Source organism: Canis lupus, chromosome 25 (genome assembly GCF_003254725.2).
Source record: "Canis lupus dingo isolate Sandy chromosome 25, ASM325472v2, whole genome shotgun sequence".
Taxonomy (NCBI): Eukaryota; Metazoa; Chordata; class Mammalia; order Carnivora; family Canidae; genus Canis; species Canis lupus.
In genome coordinates this window covers 35156796-35179661 of record NC_064267.1, presented here as the reverse complement: position 1 = coordinate 35179661, position 22866 = coordinate 35156796, and the positions used below count along the sequence as shown (strand labels likewise).

General features: G+C 57.9%; 3 protein-coding genes across 3 annotated transcripts; all 3 read right to left on the bottom strand.

Annotated features, from left to right (window-relative positions):
- Positions 1 to 5: 5 nt before the first annotated feature.
- HRURF (HR upstream open reading frame) lies at positions 6 to 2872 on the bottom strand. The gene is made up of 2 exons (XM_049100959.1): positions 2746 to 2872; positions 6 to 471 (listed from the first exon to the last, which is right to left on the bottom strand). Exon 2 carries the CDS (start codon positions 128 to 130, stop codon positions 26 to 28), a length of 105 nt encoding a protein of 34 aa, XP_048956916.1. The 5' UTR covers positions 131 to 471; positions 2746 to 2872; the 3' UTR covers positions 6 to 25.
- A 4382-nt stretch (positions 2873 to 7254) lies between these two features.
- REEP4 (receptor accessory protein 4) lies at positions 7255 to 11199 on the bottom strand. Its single transcript, XM_025463163.3, has 8 exons — positions 10778 to 11199; positions 9909 to 9981; positions 9473 to 9549; positions 9261 to 9381; positions 8731 to 8844; positions 8194 to 8329; positions 7876 to 8030; positions 7255 to 7787 (listed from the first exon to the last, which is right to left on the bottom strand). Exons 1-8 carry the CDS (start codon positions 10807 to 10809, stop codon positions 7722 to 7724), a joined length of 774 nt encoding a protein of 257 aa, XP_025318948.1. The 5' UTR covers positions 10810 to 11199; the 3' UTR covers positions 7255 to 7721.
- A 3281-nt stretch (positions 11200 to 14480) lies between these two features.
- On the bottom strand, positions 14481 to 22866 carry LGI3 (leucine rich repeat LGI family member 3). Its single transcript, XM_025463162.3, has 8 exons — positions 22610 to 22866; positions 21668 to 21739; positions 20721 to 20792; positions 20311 to 20382; positions 20135 to 20206; positions 19410 to 19579; positions 19100 to 19264; positions 14481 to 16667 (listed from the first exon to the last, which is right to left on the bottom strand). Exons 1-8 carry the CDS (start codon positions 22831 to 22833, stop codon positions 15850 to 15852), a joined length of 1665 nt encoding a protein of 554 aa, XP_025318947.1. The 5' UTR covers positions 22834 to 22866; the 3' UTR covers positions 14481 to 15849.

Below are 22866 nucleotides of genomic sequence, written 5' to 3'. Positions count from 1 at the left end.
CTCCCCCCGGGGCGGCGGGGGCGCTCTAGGGCCGCAGGTTGGAGGGGTCGGATTCCGGGATCTGGAGGATGCGGCACACGGCGCGGATCGGCCGCACCAGCTTCTGGGCCGAGGCCGTGGGCTGCGCCATGGGACGCCGAGACTCCGTGCTGCGCCGCGGGGAGGGCCGGGCCGGGGCTGGGGAGCGGGTGCCCCCGGGGGGAGAGTGGGAGCCGGGCCGGGGGGAACGCGCGCCCCGGGTCGGAGACCGCCGAGTGGGGGGGAGGCCGAGAGGCCGGGGGAGGGGGTCGTGCCTGGAAGCGCGGGACCGATCCCGGGTCCCGAGAGAGGCACCGGCGAGGGCGCGGCGCGGCGCGGCGCGGCTAATGGAGGGGGAGCGCGGCGGGCAGCGCAGCAGGACCTCTCATCGCCATCGCCAGACGCGCAACTGAGAGTGGGGAAGCTGCTCCGCCGGTTTCCTCCTCCAGCACCCTGCGGGAAACAGGAGCCCGTGATTCGGCGGCCCCGCCTGGGCCTGCCCCCTCCCGGGCCCCGGGGGCTTCCGCCAACGCCCCGGCGATGCCACCGGCTGCGCAGGGGGAGAATGAGCCCTTTGTTCCCCCCTCCCCCCCGCGGCACCCGGGCGCCTGCCGAGAGAGGCTCCCCCGGGGCAGCGTGCCAGCTTCCCAGCCGCCCCACCCTCCCGTGGGCCCGGCCCCGGAGCCTGGCAGGCGGGCAGCACCCCCACCATAGGTGCCAAGCCCGGGAACTGGAGCAAAGGGCGGGAGGGGCCGGACCGGGCCGCGGTGGGGCGGGGTGCCCCCCGGGGTGCTAGGGCGGGGCGGCTGGGAGGGGGCAGTGCGGGAGCTGGCAGGGGCAGCCGGGTTCTCACGGGTCAGTGATGGGCGCGCGACCCGCGCCACCGACCCTGTGCCTCCTGGACCACTTGCCTGTGGTCCTCCAGCTCCCGCGCTCCCGCGCACCCCGCCGGCCGGCACAGGTCTGCCCTGCCTCAGCCTCACCCCACCAAGCTGCTCTTCACCATTCTTGACACAAGCCCCCTTCCAGGGCCCAATAGCAGGCACCGAGTCCGCCTCAGCAGTTCTGAGGAGACCTAGGCTCTCCTCTGTCCCTACTCTCAGGGCCTAGGCTTCACCAAGTGTCCAGGGAGGAGGTGGGACCAGAGGAGCCCCGACACCTGCTCCAGCCTGGTCTTCCCGGGGGGTCCGTCCCATCCCAATTCCTAGTGCTTCCAGGCCCAGCACTGGAGAGGAGCCCATGGGAGTGGCTCCTGGGAGGGAGCAGAGAGGAGGAGAGGAAATGGGAAAGCAGGGCACCCTCCACCCGAGGAAGCATCCCGGCTCCTCTGCGGGGGTGGTTCCAGAGCACAGACACAAACAGACAGATTCAAACACACACAGACAGATTCAGACACACATTGAAACCCACACGCCCAACGGGCGCTTCCCTTCCCTGCAGGCCCCCACCTCCCACCCTACAACTCCCCTGCCTCCCTAGAGAAGCCATCCTCGGCCTACCTTCACCCAGCCTGGGACAGAGGCCGTATCACCCCCGACCCCCCATCCCATGGAAGGGATGAGTTCTGGGATTGCCTCCAGCCTGGTCCCAAGTCACACTACCTACCATCCCTGGAGAGAGGAGCCATGAAGAGCTAGGAGGGAATTGTCTCCCAAGAGACTGAAAGACAGGCAGGAATCCTTTTACCAGTTGAGGAGAAGAGGAGGGGGCCCAAGAAGAGAAGGCCAGAAGGGGCACCGGGCAGGACTTGGGTCACGTTGGCATAGACTTGCTCATCCCCTCCGCCTCCCCCCAGAGGCCGCTTCTGTGGCAGGGCAGGCTGGTAGGGGTTGTTTACATGACTGAGTTATTAACACTCCCTTCCTCCCCCAGCTCCCCTGAGGGGTGGCCTGGACCTGAGTGCACCAGGGGAAATGATCCTGGAGGGTCTAATGAGCGCTGTGATGCCAAAGCCCCAAGCCCCAGATCCCCTCCCCCCCCAACCACACACACACACACACACAAGGCTGGCTCCAGAGTATGGGTAGGGGGGTGGGGTGTGCCTGTGGTCCCCCATCTGTGTCCTCTGGCAGCCAAAGCTCGTGGGAGAGTCTGGGGGTAGATTTAATCAGCTGAGGGCCTAGATGAGGCTGGGCAGGGCAGGGTGGGAGCCTGGGCAGTCCTGGGCCCTGAGGGCCTGTCACTGTTATCCCCAAAGGAGTTGGGGACTGTCCCAGAGGAGCAGGACAGATATCTCCCCACACCTCAACCCCAGTTGCCATGTCTGCTTTGTCAGGTCACCGTCTCTGGACCCCAACAGGACTCTCAGGACAGGCTCCTGAAATGCCTGGGGGGGTCATGGGGGGGTCGAGGGAGAAGGCCCTTGCTGCCCTCACCCAGCTGCCCATCCTGCTCCACAGCCCATGCCACCAGCCCACAGAGCCCTTGGAACCGGCTCTTCTGTGCCTGAGGACGGAGCAGATCTAAGGAGACACACAAAAGATACAAACACAGAAGGAAAGCCACACACGCGTGGACACAATGCTGGCTTCATGGACAAAGGCAAGCTGACCAGCACCCCCAGAAGCGCAGGGGCCCACCCTGGGCTCACACCGACCCCTCATGCGCCCGCACACACATACACACAGATACACACACACACACACACACTGCTACACACATTCGTGCTGACAAGCGCAGCAGCACTCACGAGCCGGCTGCCCTCACGCTGTCCCCAGAGCCCCTTACCTGGGCAAGCACAGTGCCCCTCGGGTGGAACAGCCCCCTGCCCAGGGGAGGGCAGCAGGCGGGGGCGGGGGAAGGAGCCCCGGAGAGTCAGGCCAAGCTGCCACTAATCCGGGCGGGGAGAGGGGGGGGCACCCACGTCAGAGCGGGGACTGCCGGGTGGAGGGCATCTGAGGACATCCCCTCCCACACACGCGGCCGTCTGGGCACCTAGCCCTACTTCCCCAGCCCCTCCATCCTTCAGACAGCTGAGGCTGGCCTCCCCCCACCCCGCCCCCCACCCTTGTGGCAACGCCTGGACCAGGGGGCATGGGGGAGGGGGACTACTGGGGAGAATTATCCCAGGACCTGGGGTGAGGGGGAGAGGAAGGGAAGTGTCTGAGATGCTTTTGGAGCCAGGAGGAAGCTCTGGAGCAGATGCCCCCTCCCCTCATGCCCACCCACCCACACCCCTGACCTAATTCCTCTTCTCAGTCCGTACCTCCCCAGTGCCCCTCCTCCCTCCCCCAACCTCCCCTCCCCTGCAGTCTAACCACCCCGGTAGAGAGAGCTACCTCATTCTGCCCCAGGCTCAGGACCTTCTGCCTAGCAACCCAGTTCCGGGCGGGGTGGGGCGGGGCGGGGGGTGAGGGGGTGGGATGGGGGGGCACCCAGGATTTTCTGAGTAGCAGGCCTCATTTTTCTGCTGGGGTTTCTGTCCCCTACCCAGCTATCAGGCATCCTGGTCAGCCCCTGATGTCTATCTAGGACAAGAGGTGAGAGCCTGGGTGCTCCTGTCAACCCCCTCATGGGCGGGGCAGTGCCAGTCCAGACTCCCCAACTCAGCCTGGGCCAGGGCAGTGTTGGAACAAGAGGCTGACTACCTGCCGCCCAAGTGTGGCAGGTAGGCACAGAAGCCGGGGGCAAGAAGGGGGACCTGGACACACAAGGGCCACAGGCCAAAGGGGGCCAAGGAGTTGGGGGGAGGGAGTCATCCGAGGTCTAAAGGCAGGTGGGGCGGTGTGGAGGCAGAAAAGAGGAGGCCAGGAATTCAGGACCACACACAGCTGGCTCCTGGGAGGTGATGGAGGAGACCCTCAAACAGGCAAGGTGGATGGGGAAGCTGGAGGGTAAGCCCAGGGTGCAAACCCATAGAGCTAGTGCCTAAGGCCAAGCAGAAGTGTGTTCTTCAGAGGGACATCTCCCTTCTCAGTGCCCAGCGCTCGCTTGGGGGCCCAGCACATCTGTGCTCCAGGCCAGTTGGAACAGAGGCCCCGCCTTGATCTGCCGGGGCATAGCGGTGGATGATGGAAGGCTGAGGGGGACAGGGGCAAGCCAGAGCCTCTGGGGCCTGAGGGCCTGGAATCCCCTGCAGAGGGAAGAAGCGTCAGTGGTGGCAGATGTCTCAGTGATTCTGAGGGACATGGGGGGCTCTAAGGGAAGCCCAGCCCACACCCAATGTTCCAGTCTCAGGAAGACGTGTATGCTTGGCCAGAAATGCTCCAGAATTTATAATTCCCCTTGGCCCTTCCCCTCTGGCTTCAGAATGTCCTGGAACCCATGTAACTACAGCAGCCACTTGGCAAATGTGTGCTATAGAGACCCTGGCATTACCAAGGAGATACAGTGCACAGAGATGAAAGTGCAAGGCTGTCTCCTCCCTCGAGGAGCTTATACTCAATTCGTGCATTTGTTCTTTCACCATTGAACAGTTGCTGGGGCCTCTTATGTGTCAGGCTCCATGCTGGGCACCATGTGGCAACTATGGGAGTCAGCATGTTAGCAGGGTGCTTCTGGTCCCACTCCAGGGAAGTCGGGGCAGGGGGCACTTCACAGAGGAGGGGATGCTTGGGCTCACAAGTCAGACAATAAATAAGTGAGCCTTTACCACTGAGCCACGCATGTATGGCAATATTTCACTTTGACTAAACCACTATTTGTTTCAGGCTGGGATACAAAAGTGAATAAGAGGCAAGTCTGTTCTTTATGGAGTCACAACGAAAGGGGGAGAAAATCTAATGTGCTCAAGGCAAAAACAGATTGTAAGAATAGATATGGAGAGGTCTGGATGAGCAATCAGTTCCAAAGGGGCAGGGGGTGTGCTCACAGAGGGCTTCCTGGGACAGGCGTTGTCTGAGTGGGGATCACAGGGCAAATAGGAACAGGACAGAGAATGGGGTAGAAGAGGAAGATCATGTGAGGGCAACAGCATGGAGCTAATAGATTGACAGAGGTGGCAGATGCAAAGCAAGTCAGGTTTAGGGGAGGCCAGCTGGTTGGGGAGGGAAGGGTGATGGGCATACCGGCACAGCCCACGGTGTCCCCAGGACTGGGAGCAGGCCAGAGATCAGGGCCCTTGGGAGCTTGAGAAGGGGTTAGCCAGTCAGGGAAGGCTTCTTGGAGAAGGCAGGTCTCTAAGGAAGGCTATGGGGGCTGGGAAAGAAAGGTTGTTGAGAGGGCGGGAGATTCATACAGCTGGAGCAAAGGCGGACGGGTGGGGGGTGCCCTAGGTGAGCACCCAGGAGTCAGAAAAGGCACTGCCTTGGAGCTGTAGGGCAGCCAGGCTAGCCAGGAGGCTGGGGGAGGGGAAGGTGAAGATCTTGGGCCTAAGAAAACTGTCACCATTTGTACCCAGGGGCCCGGGGGACCCTGCTGCCCACTCTAAAGCCCATCTTCAGAATGAGAGCAAGCAAAGCTTCAGCAACGTCAACACCCCATAGCTTCAGGCCTCCCCCCAGTGCCCTGTCCTCTGGGCTTATGTTTCATTCACTCCTTCATTGCATACTCCTCTCTTGTGCACCCCCGGGGGTTCCAGGGTGTGGATCCTGCCATTCCATGTCTATCACAGCAACTTCTGGGCGAGCTTGCCTCATGAGACAGAGCCCCCACGCACAGGCAGCCTCACCAGGGACAAGCTACTTCATCTCTCCAAGTCTCCGTTTTTCCATCTGTGAAATGGGCCTAAGCCCTACCTGCAGCCTTGTCAGGAAGATTCGAGGAGACCATCTCTATGAAATGCCCAGCACGAGGCTGGGTGCGCAACCGGTGTTCGATACAGCTCTGTCTCCTTCTTCTGGCCTCCTCTCATCTACTTAGACACACACAGTGATGAAGCCACACTGCCTGGTTCGAAGATGACTTCCGCCATTTATTAGCTATGTAACCTCGGGCAGATCACCTGCCCTCTCCGTGCCTGTTCTCCCATTTGTAAAATGGGTGTTATAATAATAGTACCTGCCTCTGGAGGTTGCTATGAATATTAAGTGAATGTATGTTGGGGGCTCCAAGCAAGAGCTGCTGGGTAGTCACGTTTGAGATACCAGCTATTCCTAGACTCCACATCCTGAGTATCTTGAAGCGTGCCTGGTACCCGGGAAATACTCCATAGGGGTTTTCTGAATGAACAAAGGAAGAGATGAGACAACACCACGATGCAAGGGAACACCTAGATAGGAAATCACTGAACACCAATATGTGAGGGGCTAAACCACTCCGGCCGATTAAGTGCCTTCCCCAAATAAAACCCAGATAATCCCCACACCAAGAGTTAATCCATACTCTTCAGGTCACTCGGGGTGACCACCCTATTTCCCCTCTTCCCATCCACCTCTTTGCTTAATCAAAAGTGGGAAGGAAGAGCAGGCATGGGGTGGCCGAGGGGAGCAGCCTTGGGACAGTGTGGTGAGACCAGAACCCAGGGGCAGGGGAGGGCAAAGCCATTGAGGCTGCCCCAGGGATTAGCATAGGGGATGGAGTAGAGTCAGCTGGGGCAAAGAGCCTGGATCTCAGAACAGGGGAGCCTCCATGCATGGGGCAGAGGGGACCAATGACCACAAACAGGAAGGAGCAGCAGAGAGGGCCATTGGAGGCCAGACCAGAATTCTGCATCGTTTCCCAGCCAGCCAGCCAGCCAGCCAGAGGCCAGGCCCCTCTAGGGCAGGGCTCTGGCCAGACTCCCAACCCCGCCCTCCTTGACCTGGAAGCTAGGGGCAGCCCAGACCCTGGCAGCTGCTGCCCTCTCGCGGCCATTCCGAAGACATGCAATGCTCCCAAGGCCATCTGGGATGTTTACAGGAACTCAATGCCCCTAGAGCTGCCTCCTAGAGACCCCTGAGGGCCCACGGGGGCAGTTGGTCTCCCCAGGCCTAACTGTTTACAGCTCCAGTTAATCCCCATGAAACTACTGTGCTGCCCAGAGTTCCCTCCACGCCTCTGTTCCCACTACCTTCTGCTTCCCATCAAGGTCCAATGCCATCTCCTCTGCTTATAGTCTCAGACTCTGACCCCTCTCCAGGGTGTCCTCCCTACCACCACCCCTAGTCTCCCATCTGTGTTCTCAGAAGTCTCCAAGAGCTTCCTGTGACAGTACTTGCCACATCACAACTATATGTTAATGGCTACATGCCCCCACCAGGAGACTGGTCCCAAAAGGTCTGTCCTTTTAGCCCCCATCCTAGGCCTGGTCTGGCCTGTAGCAGGCTGTTTAGCATTGTGTACTGTGAGGACCAGGAATATAAAACCAGGACAAACAGAACACTTTTATATGTTTATTTACCAAAATGTGCATAAACCTGACCTCATTCACCAACACAAAACACAACCAGGGAACACGCGCACGTGCGCGCACACACACACACACATATACACACACGGGGCCTTAGAGGAGGCTGTCAAGTACTTTGAAGGACAGGAAGGAATGAACACAGCTGGGTGGACTTTTGGCTTCACTTGCAGAGGTCTGGGAAGGGCTCTGGTCCCACACACCCAAGAGGGTATAAGGATGAGAAAGGCAATAAATAGAATCATGGGCCCAGCCTGCTTTGGTACATCACAGGTATATCCCTGTGCACCGCCCCAGCCCCTAACCGAGAGCAGGAGCCAGGAGGACACAGCCTGAGCAGCTGGTGTAGGCAGGTCAGATGTGCACCCAGTCGCCCCCTCCAAGCAGTCCCTGGTACCCCATAAGGCAAGACGTAAGACTCGGCCAGGCTCTGCAGATCCTAGCCATTCATGTCTGAAGAAATGGTCTTTTTCCTTGTCCGAACCTTCAGGGAGCGCGAGGTACCCTGAGGGGAGAGAGCAGATACAACGGGAGGAGGTGTAGGCCAAAGTCCCTGGACAGCCCGCCTCCCTCACGCCTTCCTGGCCACTGACCTCCCGCACGGGCGGCTTCCTCTTGACCACACGCAGGCTCTGGCTGCGGTTGAGAGGCTTCTCTCGGGGCCGGGCAGGTGGCTGGGGGACTGCCTCTGTATCCGACCAGCATTCATCTTCGGTGTCGCTGTCCTGCAGCCCCCCTGCCCGGTACCCTGAATAGAGGAGAGAGAGGCCAGGGAGCCAAAGCTGGGCATTTCCACAGTCTGAAGGCCTGGGGCCCAGCCACGCCTTCTTCTAATCCCCAGGGAAGCCACAGCTCAAATGGAAGGAGCATCCCTCTTGGAACAAACAGCTCCAGATCTCTCTCCTACTCACCGATGGGTCGCCTGCGAAGAGGTACTTGGTCCTCCAGGTAGAGGGGATCCTGGTAGGCAGGGGCAGGGGCATCAGGAATAGAGCGCAGGTCCTGCATGGAGAAGCTTCGTAGCCTTCCGGCCAGTGCCCCCTGACTCTGCAAGAGAGGGGGAGCCGCTGCATCACCTGGAGGGATGGAGCAGGGGATCCTAGCAGCATCCTCTATTCCCAGGTCTGAACCAGGGCAGCTGTGCAGGGAAATTAAGCACTGACTGGCAGGTCATCATTGGGGCCCTGGCCTCGGAACTGAAAGCAACTTAGTAACCTTCTAGGTCCATGTCTTTGTGCTGCCAACAGGAAATGAAGGCCCAGAGAGCAGGATTTACCGCTCGCGGTCACTGGCCCAGCTCCATCCTCCGGCCAACACCCCACCCATCACCTCCTACCCTGTCCCCTGGCATGGTTTGGTGCTGTCTCCCAGCTCCCTGACAGAGAGCTGGACTCCCCCAGAAGGCACTGGGGGTGGGAGGGCTGCTGGAGGGCTGGGGCCCAGGTCACCTTGGTGGCAGCCTGTACAGCGGCCGAAGCAGCAATGTTGAGGCCCCGCTTCCCAAAGCTGAGCATCGTCTCATAACTGCGCTCCTTGGCCTGCACGATGCAGGTGTCAATCTCCTGTGGAGGGCGGGGAAGGGGGAAGAGTTCAGGTGCACAGTGGGAGTCATCCTTCCTCTGCAGACCCAGAGAAGCCACTGCGTCCTGTGCCTCCCTGTCCACCCCCACCTACAGGGCGCTGGCAACCACACCAAGGGCAGGGCTCCCCACCCACCCATTCCCCCACCTCAGGGGATGACCATGCTCAGCCTTCTCCCACTGTCCCCAAAACAACTGCCAGCTCTGCACATTCACATGTGCTCCCATTTGATTATCGCAAAAGAGGAAAAAGGCTACTTTCTATCAAGGTCCCACAGCTAAGGGCAACAGGACTCAGATTAGAACCCAGATATCATCCAGTATCCTGAACCCCGAGTCCAGGGTCCTTTCGTTCACACCCACCCCTATGTTTCACTCCCTGACTCCCCCCGAAGTACCTTCTCATGACGGGACAAGGACGGGTGGACAAACTTTCGGTAAAGCAGGCTGGCCCCTTTGGTGTAAGGTGAGAGCAGCCACAGCACAAAGGCCATCTTGATCTCATAGTAGAAAGGGAACCTGTCAGAGGACAGGGTGGGCAAGGTCAGCAGGGAGCCCGGCTGAGTGGGCCAGCACCTCCCCACAGCCCATAGGCCCCCTGCATGCATACCAGGAAATAAAGATGTCTGTGAAGGTCTCCACCGCCATGAATAGTGCAAAGACTATCCAGTACATCATCCATCGGACCTGGGGGTGTGGGTGGGGGTGTCAGAGGCCAACAGCTGAGCCTGCAGAGCCAACTCCCCTGTCCTAGGCTGACCCAGAGATTCCAGAGAGCCAGTCCTGCTGCATTCTCCTGGCAACTGGTTGGCCCTAGAGTTGCCTCTGAGAAACTGCCACTCATTTCTGTACCCACCCCCAAGAAGCTTCACCCACACGATTCTGCATGGGCTCCCCAATCGCCTGCCTTCCAACCACACCCACTCTGCTTAGGATATGCCACCTGCTTATGCCCCTGGAGGCAGGGGATGCCAGTTCAGACCCTCCCCACTTTGCCAAGTCCCCCCAGACCTGAATGAAGCCCTCCTGCCCACAGCCACACTCACATATTCACGAATGTTCTTGGTCTTCACAGCCTTGTAGGAAGCATAAGCTGGGTATAGCATCCCAAACACCAGCCTAGAAGGGCAGCCCATAAAACAGAGGGGGAATATGAGCAGCATCCTGTCCTCCTCGCCCCACCAGGTGGCCACCTCCCTCACAGATGTGAAGTGGCAAGGGCCTACCTGTTCTTCCCGCTTGGCTTGCACAATGTGTGCCTGAGTCAGCGCCCTGGAGGCCACCTCCCCACCCTGCTGTTTACAAACACCCCAAGCCTGCCCAGGCCTGCATCAGTGGCCTATGGGTGCATGATCGAGCGGAACACACACAGCCGCACACAGGTGGGTGGGAGGCAGGCTGCTGAGCTGGTGAGAGCACCAGGCTGTCCGCTCCTGTGGACATGCCATCAGGTCCACGGCCACCAGACCTGGCACTGCCAGGTTGCAGATAGGAATACTGGAGCCAGATGGAGTACTAAAAGGTGAGAAGAGGCCAGAATGGGGAGGCTGAGGCCAGGATGGTGAGTCAGGTGACTGCTCAGAAGGGAAGCAGGCACCTGGAACATCCGCCCACGACGTGCCACATCTTGTGTTTGCTAAGGGACTGCAGGTCGGCCTGAAGTCCTCGGCCCCACACACCTGTCTGCGGTGTGTGTGACTGCGGGAGGGGTGGCCACGGACCAAGGAGGCTTGAGGGCTGGAGGGCAAGCCAGGGTACCCCATGGCACGTGCAGGCCCGCAGGTCCGTTAACCCTCACGGTGAGTGTTGAGGGAGCCCCACAGGAGGCCCCTTTGCCATCAGATGTCCCCGTGTTCCAGATCAGGAGCGCTGTGGCTCCTGGGGATAGAAGGTGTAGGAAGGCACCCGTACTCACACCACCAGGCGACAGATCATCCAGGACACCATCCTGCAGCCTCGGGGACGAAGGGGGAGGGGATCCCCCAAGAAGAGGAGCAGAGGGACGCTCGGGCGGGGCTGGGACGGGGGCTCGGCGGAAGCGCGGGAACCAGAGGGGCGCTCGGGCCGCCCCTGAGTCTGCGGTGCGCGGAGCCGGAGGAGTGGGGCGCCCGGTGCCGAGGCTCGGAGGCCGGGCTCGGGGGCACCGACTCGGGAGCCCGGGGCGGGCGCGTCCTCCCTCGCCGCCGCGCTCCTGGGCGGATGCCGCTGCGGGAACCAGGCGTCGGGCTCCCGCCGCGCCGCTGGGCGGGTCCGGCCTCCGCTCGCCCCGGTCCCAGCGGTCTCGCGGCGCCCGGCCACCGGCACCGGCCTCGGGGCGGAGTTTGCAACTCACTTGAAAGTTGCACGGAACTGCGCGCTGCCCAACCCCTGGGCTCCGGCGCCGGGCGCAGGCGCAGTGCGGCCCCGGGGGGGCGGGGCGGGGGCGAGGACGCCGGGGGCCCGCCCCTTAAAGGGCGACCCGCCTCCCCGCCGTGCGCGGGAGCCCGCGGGTCCAGGAGCCCGCCCGCATTGGCAAGATCAGGGGTGGGAAACCGCAACAAAAAAGATGCAGAGGAGGAAACTTGGACTCCACAATTTTCGCGGCTCTTCCCTGGCTTCCCCCTTTTGCCTCATCTTTCCCTTCTGTAAAATGGGAAAAAGTCCTGGGCCGGGCGCAGGATCCCGCTTCCAGGCTCACGCACAAGGGGAGGGAGGCTTGGCCGAGCGCCGGCAGATCCAGGTCCCGCAGCTCCGGGGCACGAGATGCATAAGCGCCTCCGTGACGCTGAGATGACCCAGAAAGAAAGCGGGAGGAAGTGGGAGAGGGGAGCTGTCGTCACATGCGTGGCTCATCATCCCTTTGAGACTCACCCCGAAGAGTGGGCTTCAGGAGTTGACTTCTCTCAGGGATACCTCTCCAGAGGCACATACCTGGGCGGACTGACCACGAGACATTCTGGACAGAGAGCCCCCAGCCCCCACCCCCCCCCACCCATGCCTTCTTCACCAGACCTTTGAAATTCCACCTATTTCTGTGAGGACAGAACACAAATGTCCCCGAGAGCTGAATCATATCAACAATTGCCACTTAGTAGCTAATTTTTGTGTGCAAGGTCTTGACCTTTACAAAGATTGCACCCTCTCCCCCCCCCCTTTTTTTTTCACCATTGATGAAAAGTAACATCATCTAGTGGCATTTGTTGCTGGATGATGGGTGAATGAAGACAGAATGATCAGTCTTCTGAACACAGCCCTGGAAGGCCAGAGGGAACGGAGAAGCTCCTCCAGGGGCAGGTGTATATGGGGAAGAAAGTGGGAGGCTCAAAGGAGAAGGCAGGCTTGGTTGCTTCCAGAACTTTGTGTGTAGGATTGCATGCTTTGTATCTCTTCTGCACAGTGCCCCATTCCTCTGGCTGACAATGGGGACTGTGCCCTTCACCCTGCGCAGCCTCCCCCCTGCTTCACAGGGCTGGCAGCAGAGTTACCTAGAACCATGGGGATGGGAAACTTGAACAGTTATTACTTTTTATTAGAGCCATAGTTAATTCCCATCACCTATTGAGAGGATGGAATAAATAATGATGGGGGCCAGGGAAAGGAGGCTTCCTGGGAATAAATAAACACAAGGTAATTATGTAGTCTTAATTACTATCATCCATTTTATTGGTGATGTGGGGTGTGAGAGCTAGCAGTGAAACTGACCCACAGGAGAAACTTCCCTGAGGCCTCCCTCTTTCCCATCTAACCACCCCCTCACCCTGGGCCTCGCTCCTACCCTATGTTGGAAGAACAAGAAACTCCAAGAGCCAGAGTCCCACCCTCCATCTCTAGCCACAGACGTTATGAAAATCTGTGCCCAGAAAAAAGGATGTGGTAACTCCATAGGGGGCCAGCTCAGGAGGAGCTGGGGGCTGCGGTAGAGGGAAGAGCACCCGTTCCTCTGGAGATAAGGGTGCCTGGGCTGTGTGCATGTGCTCCCTTTGGTCCCTGCTGCAGAACCACGTCCTCCCTGGCTGCCTTCCAGAGTCACCTGACCTGACCTCAGCATCTACCCTCACTTGCTGGTGAAGAGCTCTCTTGTGCCCACTTTAAGACCTCTCTCCCCAAAAGACCACCCTGGAGGGGAAAGTCTCTCACATAGAGACTCCTGGTCCTCATAACGGCACTAGGAAATCTAATGGACATCAGAGGTGTGCTCCTGGGAGCAGGGCCCAGCGTGGAGGGGTGTGCGGCTGGGAGCTGAGGGGTGTCATCCTCAGCTCTGCAGAGTGAGTGGACTCTGTCTCTCATGGCCTTTGGTCATGAGATGTTGACATAGTTACCCAGCTACACTGGATTGCTAAGCAACTCTCTGGACACACAGATGACCCCCAGGGCAGGTGACCAGGCAGGCATGCAGCAGGCCTCATTCCCCGTGGCATTCAAGAGGAGGAGTGTCTCCCACCCCTGGAAAGAGTCCTAGGGGGAGTGACAGTCAGAATGATGTTTATCTTTCTACCGGGCAACAGAGTGCCAATGTGTCTGGGAGGCTCAACCCACTTCCCCTGGCAACTTCTCCCTGGCACAGCGTGAAGGGCCATTCCCCATTTGAGAAAGCAGAGCAGGAATTCCCAGGATAGTGTGGCTGGGGGACCTGTGGGGCACCTGCTAAGCCAAGAGCATATGGATATGGTTTCAAGAGGTGGAACCCCAGACATGGCACCTGTGAGATTCACCATTGTGAGGTTCGGCCAGGGGCAGGTTTGTCTGGGCACCTGAGGCTACAGGTGAGACATAGGGTTCAGGGGCTCTGAGACTGATGGATAAGAAACCCTAGTCCACAGACAGCAGTTCTCTCCAAAGATCAGCCTCCTTTCCCACAAGTACCCTTCTCTGAGCCACCTCTGCATCTCATGGAGTCCCAAGGACCAATACAAGTCACAATTCTGTGTCAGACACACTATTCCATGGGCTATCCATATACAAATATATTATACATTTCATGCATGTAAATCTCACACTAACCGTGTCAGCTAAGTGTCTTGATTATCCACATGTTATAGATGAGGAAACGGAGATACAAATGCATGAAATAATATGGCTGAGGCCACGCCTGCTGCTAAGTAGCAGAATCAAGAGTTGACAGAGTAGGTTTTATCTACTTCACAGAAGGAGAAACCAAGGGCCACAGAACTCAGTGGACTTGCTTGAAATCTCACACCTAGGGCAAGGGCTGGCAGTAGTGGAGTGGAGGGGAGAGGTGAGGAGAGGGACTGCTGCGCTTGTCTTTGGCCATGTTGGTTGGAGTTGACCTGACAGAGGGACAGGATTGCATGCTTTGTATCTCTTCTGTAGTCTCGGTAGGGCCCCAAGACTGGGAGCTCCAGGAAGAACATTTGGGTCATGAATCAGCCCCAGGTGGTAGACTCAGGTAGTAGTCACACTTGCTCTGCACCTGAGTGTCATCACCATGAACTCCTGACCCCAGCACCAGCTGATTGTGGGGTACCCACTTGCAACTCTGGAAAAAAGCAAGGAAGAAGGGGGTCTGAACGCTGGCCCCCTAAAAACAGTAGGGACAGAGAGAGCACAGCCCTGGCTCTGTTCTTAGTGAAACAGCTGCCTCTCACTGTAGCCATTGGACACCTGAGAGTCAGTAATGGGGTGGGAAATTTTTATTTGCAGCAGTGAATCATCACATTGCCCCTGAGTGCTCCTGGGCATCCTGCCACCAGTAGGCCCTCACACAGTCTGGACACAGAGAAATTTCCCCACCCCATGCCTTCTCCACTGGCCTTGCAGCTCAGAGCTGTCTATTCCCAGCATACAGCAGAGGGCAGCAGAAGCTTGGCTCCCAGGTGCTGCTTCTACCGGACCCTCACCCCCTCTATCGCTCAGCTTGCAATAAAAGGCAATGCCTGCGGCCTGCCTCTGTGGATCGGAGAAGCCCTAGGATCCCTAAGATGCTCTCTAGCCCCATTCCACTCTTGGCACCCACCCAGTTGGCCCAGGTACTTGCAGAGCCCCCGGAGTGGCCAGCTCTTGAACCCACCACAGCCCAGAGGTGGGGCTGAACCAATGGGTGGTCTGAAGATGGGGCAGCTACAGTAAAGAAGAGCTGAAAGGCTTTTTTCCAGGTGGTCTCCTGTCCACAGGTGAGCTGGATTCAGGCTCAGAGCAGGAAACTCCAGTGAGAACAGAGAGAGCCCCCAGAAGAACTCAGGGTCTGCTTTGTTATTGCTTTAGGCAGAGGGGCTTTGCCCCCAGGAGACCAAGCTGGTACCCAGAGGCAGGCACCACCATTCCCATCCTTATCAGCTACAGGGTAGGCACACCAGGGATGAGCAGAGGAGGGCAGGTGCTGTGTGCCTTCTCCAAGAAAAGAGTCAAGGTGATGAAGGAGACCGTCCTTAGGCCACACTGAATCTGGACATATGCACACAGAAGTGGGAATGTCAACAGGTGCGTGTGCATGTGTAACTGAGGGTGTCCATCAGCATCCCTGGGTGCATGCACAAGGAGGACAGCATGGGTGAGTGAACCCAGTAGGGTGAAGGATGTGGCCGTGGGCTGCAATGCGGAGCGTGAGTAGATAAACACACACCTGGAGCACCGACAAGGAGAGGCCAGAGAGCTGAGAAGATAAGCCGAAAAACAGGAGGAGGGGGTGGCTCTGCCCCTCCCACTCTTCCCCTGGGGCCAGAGCATGGGGAAAGTGGCAGATCACGGGGCAGGGGGCCTTCAGGTAGGGGTGTGGGACCGACATGTGCCCACACATGAGAGGGCACAGGGCTGCAGGCTTGCCTGGTGCATATACAAGTCTTCATGCTGTCACAACTACGGTAAGCGGCTCCCCTGGGCTAGTCCACAGTGTGTGCCCATGCTCACGGGGGGCACGGGGGGCATCTGTGAGGGCACGTATGCAGGTTGGTTACATGTGTCTTCACACGGGCACACATGCTGCTCACACAGAGACTTCTATGCTAGCCTCCAGGGGCCACCCGAGCGCCCAGAGGACTCGGCACCGCTCTAGGCACTGAGGTCCACCACTACGTGCCGGTACACGAGCGTCTGTCCCTTGAAGCTGGGGGCCAGGAGCAGCTGGGCGTCCCCCGCAGGCATGTAGCAGAATGCCCGTGGGGCCTGCACAGCCAGCTCCTGGAACCGCACGAACTTTTGGCGCCCCTCATCCCACTGGTAGATCTGCGTGAAGGAGAAATCACTCCCCAGCGCCAGGTAGCGGCGGCCACCCACGAGGAAGGGCTGCATGGCCAGGGAGCCCCGGGAGGGCAGGGCCTGCACCTCGGAGAAGCGGGTGCCCTCCCAGCGCAGGATCTTAGAGTCGCCGATGTAACGGCTGAGGCACAGGTAGCTGTCGCGCCCGGCACGGAAGTGTTTCACAGCCTGGGCATCGGGCACCTGGCTCACCTCACCCTGAGCCACAAACTGCTTCTGGGTGCGGCTCCACTGATAGATCACAGGTGCCTGCGAGCTACTGGACACAATCAACCGTGGTTTGCCCTCACCATCCACAAACTCCAGGTCGGTGTCTCGGTGCCAGGCGTGCAGGGCCTGGTGGGAATAGAAGCCATTCTGGTGCCAGCGGTAGAGGCTGGTGGCCCCCGCCTTGGAGCTGTCGGCCACGGCAAAGTACCAGTCACCGTCGATGCGGAAAGCCTCTAGGTCGTTGGGCTTGCGCACACGCTGTGGGTCGATATCCTGCAGCTTGGTGAAGCGCGTGGTGTTGGGGTCCCAGTGGTAAATGTAAGAGCCACCAAACAGCTGGGCCACAATCACGTACAGCTGGCTGTCTACCACCATTGGCTTGCAGTGCACCGCGGAGGGGGCTGCCAGGACGAGGAGAGGCAGCATCAGGCGGTGTCAGGCAGCCGCCGACCCCCACCCTGTGCCAGGCCCTCAGGAAAGGGGGTCAGTCCCCTCTGACCCTGGCCCAGAACTAAGGCTCTCCACTACAGCATCCCTGAAGCTCAGCCGCCTTTCACAGCTAGTCATCCGTCTCTGCATCACTGTCTCTCCACCCTTGCCCCTAGGGTTTAAATATAAGCTAAAACACTGGGCACAAAAGAGGTGCCCCTCGATATTGACCGGTTGTTTAGCCATAACGTCAATTGTTGAATTTTTATTGTGTGAAGTCCTAAGTGTGAACAGATCGCTTCACTTAATCAACTCTGAAATGGATCCTATTATGTTGCCCATTTCATATCAAAAGGAGCAGGCTCATGGGACGCCTGGGTGGCTCAGTGGTTGAGCATCTGCCTTCGGCTCAGGGCGTGATCCTGAGATCCGGGATCGAGTCCCACATCAGGCTCCCTGTGAGGAGCTTGCTTCTCCCCTTGCCTGTTTCTCTGTGTCTCTCATGAATAAATACAATCTTAAAAAAGAAAAAAAGGAGCAGGCTCAGAGTCTAAGTGACTTGCCCAAAGCTAGCCAGCTGGCCAGATGCCAGACAGGGGAAGAGGAGGAGTCTGATCCCATCTGCAGCCAGGTGACAGAGCCGAGGTATACCCAATGTCAGTTTGATGTTTGCATAGTTGTGTATGAAAACACATTCTCCTAAGCACTCCCACTTTTGAAAGGACTTTTATGCACGAGGATGTCTGCATGAATGTACTTTTGCTCAATAACCAGATTGATATGACCCTTTCTCAGGTACCCGAAGCACATGGGGACACACTTCACCTGTCCTGGTGTCCCGGATCATCGCCTCTCCTCTCCTTCCCAGTGCTGCTTTACCCACCCTTCTCCTCACCTCTCCTTTGCAAGAAAGTGGATGCTGGACCTCAGGCTCTGGCAATCACCCCAAATCCCTTCCACGGCCTTGGTCCACCTGCCAAGATCCTCGTGATCCCCAGCTCCCGAGCTGCAGTTCAGACCCTCCATGCCACACTCACAAGAGCACCTCAAATTCCAGCTGGCCATGACTAGGCACATATCTGTGTGCTCCTCTGTGTACTCAATTTCCATTTGTGGCTCTACTCAGTCACCCCCTCCAGAAACCTGGAGCCATCCCCCACAGCTCCCTGTCCCTCACTCCCCAACAGCTGGTCAGCCTCGAGTCCTGTCAACCCTCCCCTCTGCTTTCTAAGACAGTGTGTGGGGCGATTGCTGTTATTTCTTCTGTAAATGTTTTCTAGAATTTACCAGGGAGACCATCTGGCCCTGGAGTCTTCTTTTGGGTGAAGGGTTTCTTTTCTTTTTTTTTTTTTAATAAATTTTATTTATTTACTCATGAGAGACACACACAGAGAGAGAGGCAGAGACACAGGCAGAAGGAGAAACAGGCTCCATGCAGGGAGCCCGACGTGGGACTCGATCCCAGGTCTCCAGGATCATGGCCTAGGCTGAAGGCGGCACTAAACCGCTGAGCCACCGGGGCTGCCCGGGTTTCTTTTTTATAAGGACTTTGAGTCCTTTCAGAGATAATTTAAATTTTCTGTTTCCTCTTGTGTCAGTTCACTCCTCCATTCTAAATATCTCTTTCCATCCCCAGTGCTATTGCCCCAGCCCAGACTCCAGCACGTTCCCGTGATGGTGTGCCCACATGTCTTACCCAGTGCCAAGCCACTCTCCACACAGCATAGATAGTGTTCTACAATACACCTTGGTTTGGTTCACACACTCTGCTCAACCTGTGCATGACCTGTCTCTTGGGTCTTATCTGCTTCTCTCCACCTTGAACCTTACGCTATAGTCATATGAGCTGCTTATAGTTTTTACACAGACATGCACTCATGTACTAAGCTTTTGCACACCTTCTTGAATTTGGTCATGCTGTTCTCTTTGCCAGAATATCCTTCCCACATTTTTTGTCTGAACTCCACCTTCTAGACTCAGCTCAAATTCAGTGGATCCCAAGCTGAACTCACTAGCCACTCCTATCTCCTCCTTGGTTCACTGGCACCACCCAGTTACTTAAGCCAGGCATTTAGGCATCACCTCCAACTCTCCCTCATCGTTCAAGACTCAGCTCAGGCATCCCCTCTACCAGGAAGCATTCCTTGATTGCCCTCAAAGGTAGGCCTCTCCTTTGTGATCTCAGAGCATCATATTCATATCTCCCTCCTCATACCCACCTATTATATGGATGTTATCTGTGTATGTATTGGCCTCTCCCCAAAGACTGGGAAGTTATTATGGGCAGAGATCATGTCTCATCTATGCCTCTACCTACAGGAATTCAATGGAAAGGAACGATGGAGCCCAGCACCTCCCTACCCCCTTAAATCGGAGCCACCACAGCCAGGCTGGGGGTAGGTACCTGGGATTCTATCATAATCTCGAAGCTGCCGTTCAACATAGTCCCACTTGAGAACACTGCAAGCACTGGCACCTGGCTGGGCCAGAGCCAAATAGAGGTCACTGGAGTAAAGGAAGGGCTCGGCTGACACTGCTGGGAAAGGCAGGGTCTGGTACAGCACGAAATCTGCAGGGATAAGAGGTGAGGGGCGGGGAGAAGAAGGGTAAGTAAGAGCTTGTTGGGGGAATGGGTGGCTGGCCTGGGGATTGGGGGTGCTTCCAGCAGCATCTGTGGAGCTGCTCTGGGGAGGGCTGCCAGGAGCACATCCTACCAGTGGTGATGCAGTCGAATTCCCGCAGTGGCAGGTCCTGCACCTTGTGCTCTTGGAAGCGAGGAGGGCTGGCGCAATAGATGGGGGCCACAGTGGTGTTGGTGTGTGCCAGCCACTCCACCAGCCACTTCACCTTGCAGTCGCAGTTGAGCGAGTTGCCCCGCAGGTCCCTGGATCATGAGGGTGATGGAGGGAACAGAGAGAGGAGCAGGCTCCCAGCTGCTCTGCCCACCCAGGCTCTCTAGGTTTTTGGAAGTAGATATACTCAAGGCTGCTGCTCATTGCAAAGTTAGGGAAAAGATCCCCTGGGGCTAGACACACTCCCATGCATACATGCTTGTCTAGCAGAGTAGGGGCCCAGTCTCAGACCCTACTTGCATCTTAATTCCTCAAACCTTCTACAATCCTGGGTTGTTTGGGTTTTCTTGTGTGAATACTGATTAATGGTTGTGGCCATGCTATAGGACTTTAATGTATTTAATGTATGTTCAAATCAAACATACATTTAAAAAGCACATATTTAAAAGACATACATATATGTCTTTTATAAACACACACACACACACACACACACGTGTTGTGTAGCTACTTAGCCTTCTAAAAGGCATCCCCAAACCCAAGCACTCCCAGCCTCTCAAGACCTTATGATCTTCCCAATTCTGACTCCCACACCACTCCCTCCAGCGACACGCCCTTCTGTGGCATTGTGTAGGGCTCAGCCTTACAAGTCACTCAGGATGTCCAGGGGCCGAAAGATGTCTCTAGGCAGTGTCTGCAGGTTATTGTTGGCCAGTGATCTGCAAGAGAGACCCCTGGGTCACCTGAAGATTGTGACTGAGGCCAAAGGCCACAGGAGAGATGGGACTTTGGTTCAATGTGTGTAGGGACATGATGTACTCACAGGTGTGTCAAAGACTTGAGTCCTCTGAAGGTGAACTTGGAGAGTGCCCAGATGTCATTATTCTCAATGAAGCTGGAGAAAATGAGAACTCATCTTAGATGCCACTTATGATCCCAGACCCCCAACCAGCTATTTCCTTCTGCCCCACCTAGATTCCTGCCCATGGTCCTGAGACAGGCTTCCATTCTGATTCTGGTGACATGAAGCCTGTGGTGACAGGTAGGGTGGTTTAGGCGGAGGGATGGATGCAATGACCCTCAGCTTGGGTCCTGCAGTCAGAGGATTCAAAGGCTCTCCCTCCCTCCTCCCCCCAGCCTTCCTCCTTCAACCTGCCCTCTCAGCCCACCCCACCCAGGCCTGGGGCTCCCTCCTCCCTCCTAGCTGCCATTGCCCAGCTCCTTGCCACACACAGGTACTGGAGGTGTGGCAGTCCTGTGAAAGCGTTGTCTCCAATCAGAGTAAACTTGTTGGAGTTGAGTAACCTGGAGAGACAGAGGGGGAGTTAGAGCTTCCAAGTTAGAGCTTCCATCACACCAGCCCCCAGCCTGCTGCCTCCCCCTGGTGCTTCCTCACAGTTCCAAGGCCATGCTGCCCCACAGAGTCCCACCTGGCCCACACCCCCACCCCAGAGCAGCCCTGCAGCAAGACCACCCAATAGCCTGTCCTGGGGCAGATCGCTATTATGAAGCTGGGTCTTTCCCCACTGTGTGTCTCTCTGTCTCTGTCTCCACTTCTGTTCTGTCCCCCACCCTCACCCCAGCTCATTCAGTCCCTCTCAGCCTGGTAGTGGGTTTTGTGATAACTTGCAGTGAAAAGGAGTTGGAGTAACTCACAGGTACTCTCTCTTGCGACTGGGGCCTCAAGCAGAAGCAGCTCTGTTAAAATTCCACACCCTTACACGCCCCTTCCTGTCGACCCCCAGCTCTTTCTTCAAACCCTGCTTCCTGGGGTCAGTTGTCTCTGAGATGACCCCTCTCCCCTGCAGTGTCCACCCTCTGGCACCAGCCCAAGCTACTGCACCCAATTCCTTTGGCTCTCCAGAGGAAGTAAGTCCATTCCTAATTGGGCCCCAAATACCTACTCTTGGCTTTTGCATGCAACCCCCCACCTTCCTTCTCCCCACTGCCACTCCCTGTACCCTTCCTGACTCTAGGTGGATCCACATTTGGTGGCTATCCCATCCAGGGAAGAAAAGGGACACCTGTACATTAATCCATTAATCCGCAGTGGCTACCTGCATCTGCTCTATCTGCTCTTCTCTCCCCAGTCTGAGGGAAGGGGGATGGAAGTAGGGGGGGGTGTCTGTGCCCTTCTGCAGCCCTACCCCTACCCGCCCTTCCCAAGGCCCTGTCCTTACAGGAACTGCAGCAGTGGCAGGTGGGAAAACGCTCCATCCTGGATCTCAGAGAAGGCAGCATTCACCAGCGTCCTGCAGGGGACACTGGAGTCAGTACAGTGGGGATTATGCAGGGACTGGGGGAGGGGGCACACAAGGTGAACAGGGCGATGGTTCTATGCACACTTGGCCTGGAAACTTCCCATTTCACCAGCCTGGGCTCCCTACCTGGGGCTATCTTTCTCTTCCCTTCATAAACTCATCGCCTTCTTCATCACTGTGCTCACCTCCTGCCTCTCTGAACACCAGTGGCCCCAGGCTGAGCTTCCCCTTCAGCCAAAAGAAGCTTCCATTACCCACACCCTCAAGATCATCCAAACACTCAGTGTGCTGGGTGCTGTTGAGGGATGGGGCACCAGGGATGCTCACCCCAGAAGGTTAGCATCCTGCTCTCAAGGACCACACACCCCACCTAGTCCCTGAGGCTGGCTGGCCCAGCGCAGAGTGAATGGAAGCCCAGGCGGCTGTCCCGTGCCAGGGCACCCTGTGGGTGTATCTCACTTCCACCCCTCCCCCTGCTTCCACCCTCCCTCCCCCCACAAAAAGCCTTTCTGCCCTTGGTGTGACATCACAGGCAGGGGCCCACATGCCCTTGTAAACAACCCCTCCCCCGGCCCAGAGCCCCGCACACAGTAGGTCTCATTGTTGCCCGCGATGGTGATGATTCATTCTTGGCCATAAACTCCTGCTTTCCCCGGCCATGGCTGCTGAGCCTGCATGACTACAGAACTCTCCACCTGGCTGATGCCTCGAACCTCCAGTCCCCAGGACCCCCCAAAGTCCTCCCGCTCCCCGCACTGTGTAGAGGGGGAGCAAGGGTTTTCCCCAGGGGCTCTCGGAGCGGCTGCAGCCTGGCTGCCTCCCTGGGCTCCCCCACCTCCCCAGCCAGGGCAGGACACTCACAGAGAGATGACCTCGGAGGGCAGGTTCCTGGGCACTGCCTTAGAGTCCACGCAGAAGGCGGTGTCCCTGGTGCAGGAGCAGCTGGGCGGGCAGGGGGGCGTCTTGGGGGGCCTCTTGGCGCCGACTTGCAGCATCAGACAGCAGCCGAGCGCGGACAGCGCCAGCAGCCCGAGCCCGAGCCCGAGCCCGAGCCCGGAGCCCCGGCCGGCGCGCGGCCCCGCCATGCTGCCTGCAAGCTCTGCCCCGGGCCACCGGCC

Bases quoted from the DNA above. Each gene is read 5' to 3' on its own strand.
- HRURF (XM_049100959.1), bottom strand. From the start codon at position 130: ATGGCGCAGCCCACGGCCTCGGCCCAGAAGCTGGTGCGGCCGATCCGC.
- REEP4 (XM_025463163.3), bottom strand. From the start codon at position 10,809: ATGGTGTCCTGGATGATCTGTCGCCTGGTGGT. The intron at 8,845-9,260 runs GTACTTCGGGGG...CGCCCTCCACAG, and splicing joins CCTTGTCCCGTCATGAGAAG to GAGATTGACACCTGCATCGT. The intron at 7,788-7,875 runs GTCAGTGGCCAG...CTCTCCCCTCAG, and splicing joins GGAAGCCGCCCGTGCGGGAG to GGTACCTCGCGCTCCCTGAA.
- LGI3 (XM_025463162.3), bottom strand. From the start codon at position 22,833: ATGGCGGGGCCGCGCGCCGGCCGGGGCTCCGGGCTCGGGCTCGGGCTC. The intron at 21,740-22,609 runs GTGAGTGTCCTG...TGTCCCCTGCAG, and splicing joins CCCTCCGAGGTCATCTCTCT to GACGCTGGTGAATGCTGCCT. The intron at 19,580-20,134 runs GTAAGGCTGAGC...CTCATGATCCAG, and splicing joins CTGGACATCCTGAGTGACTT to GGACCTGCGGGGCAACTCGC.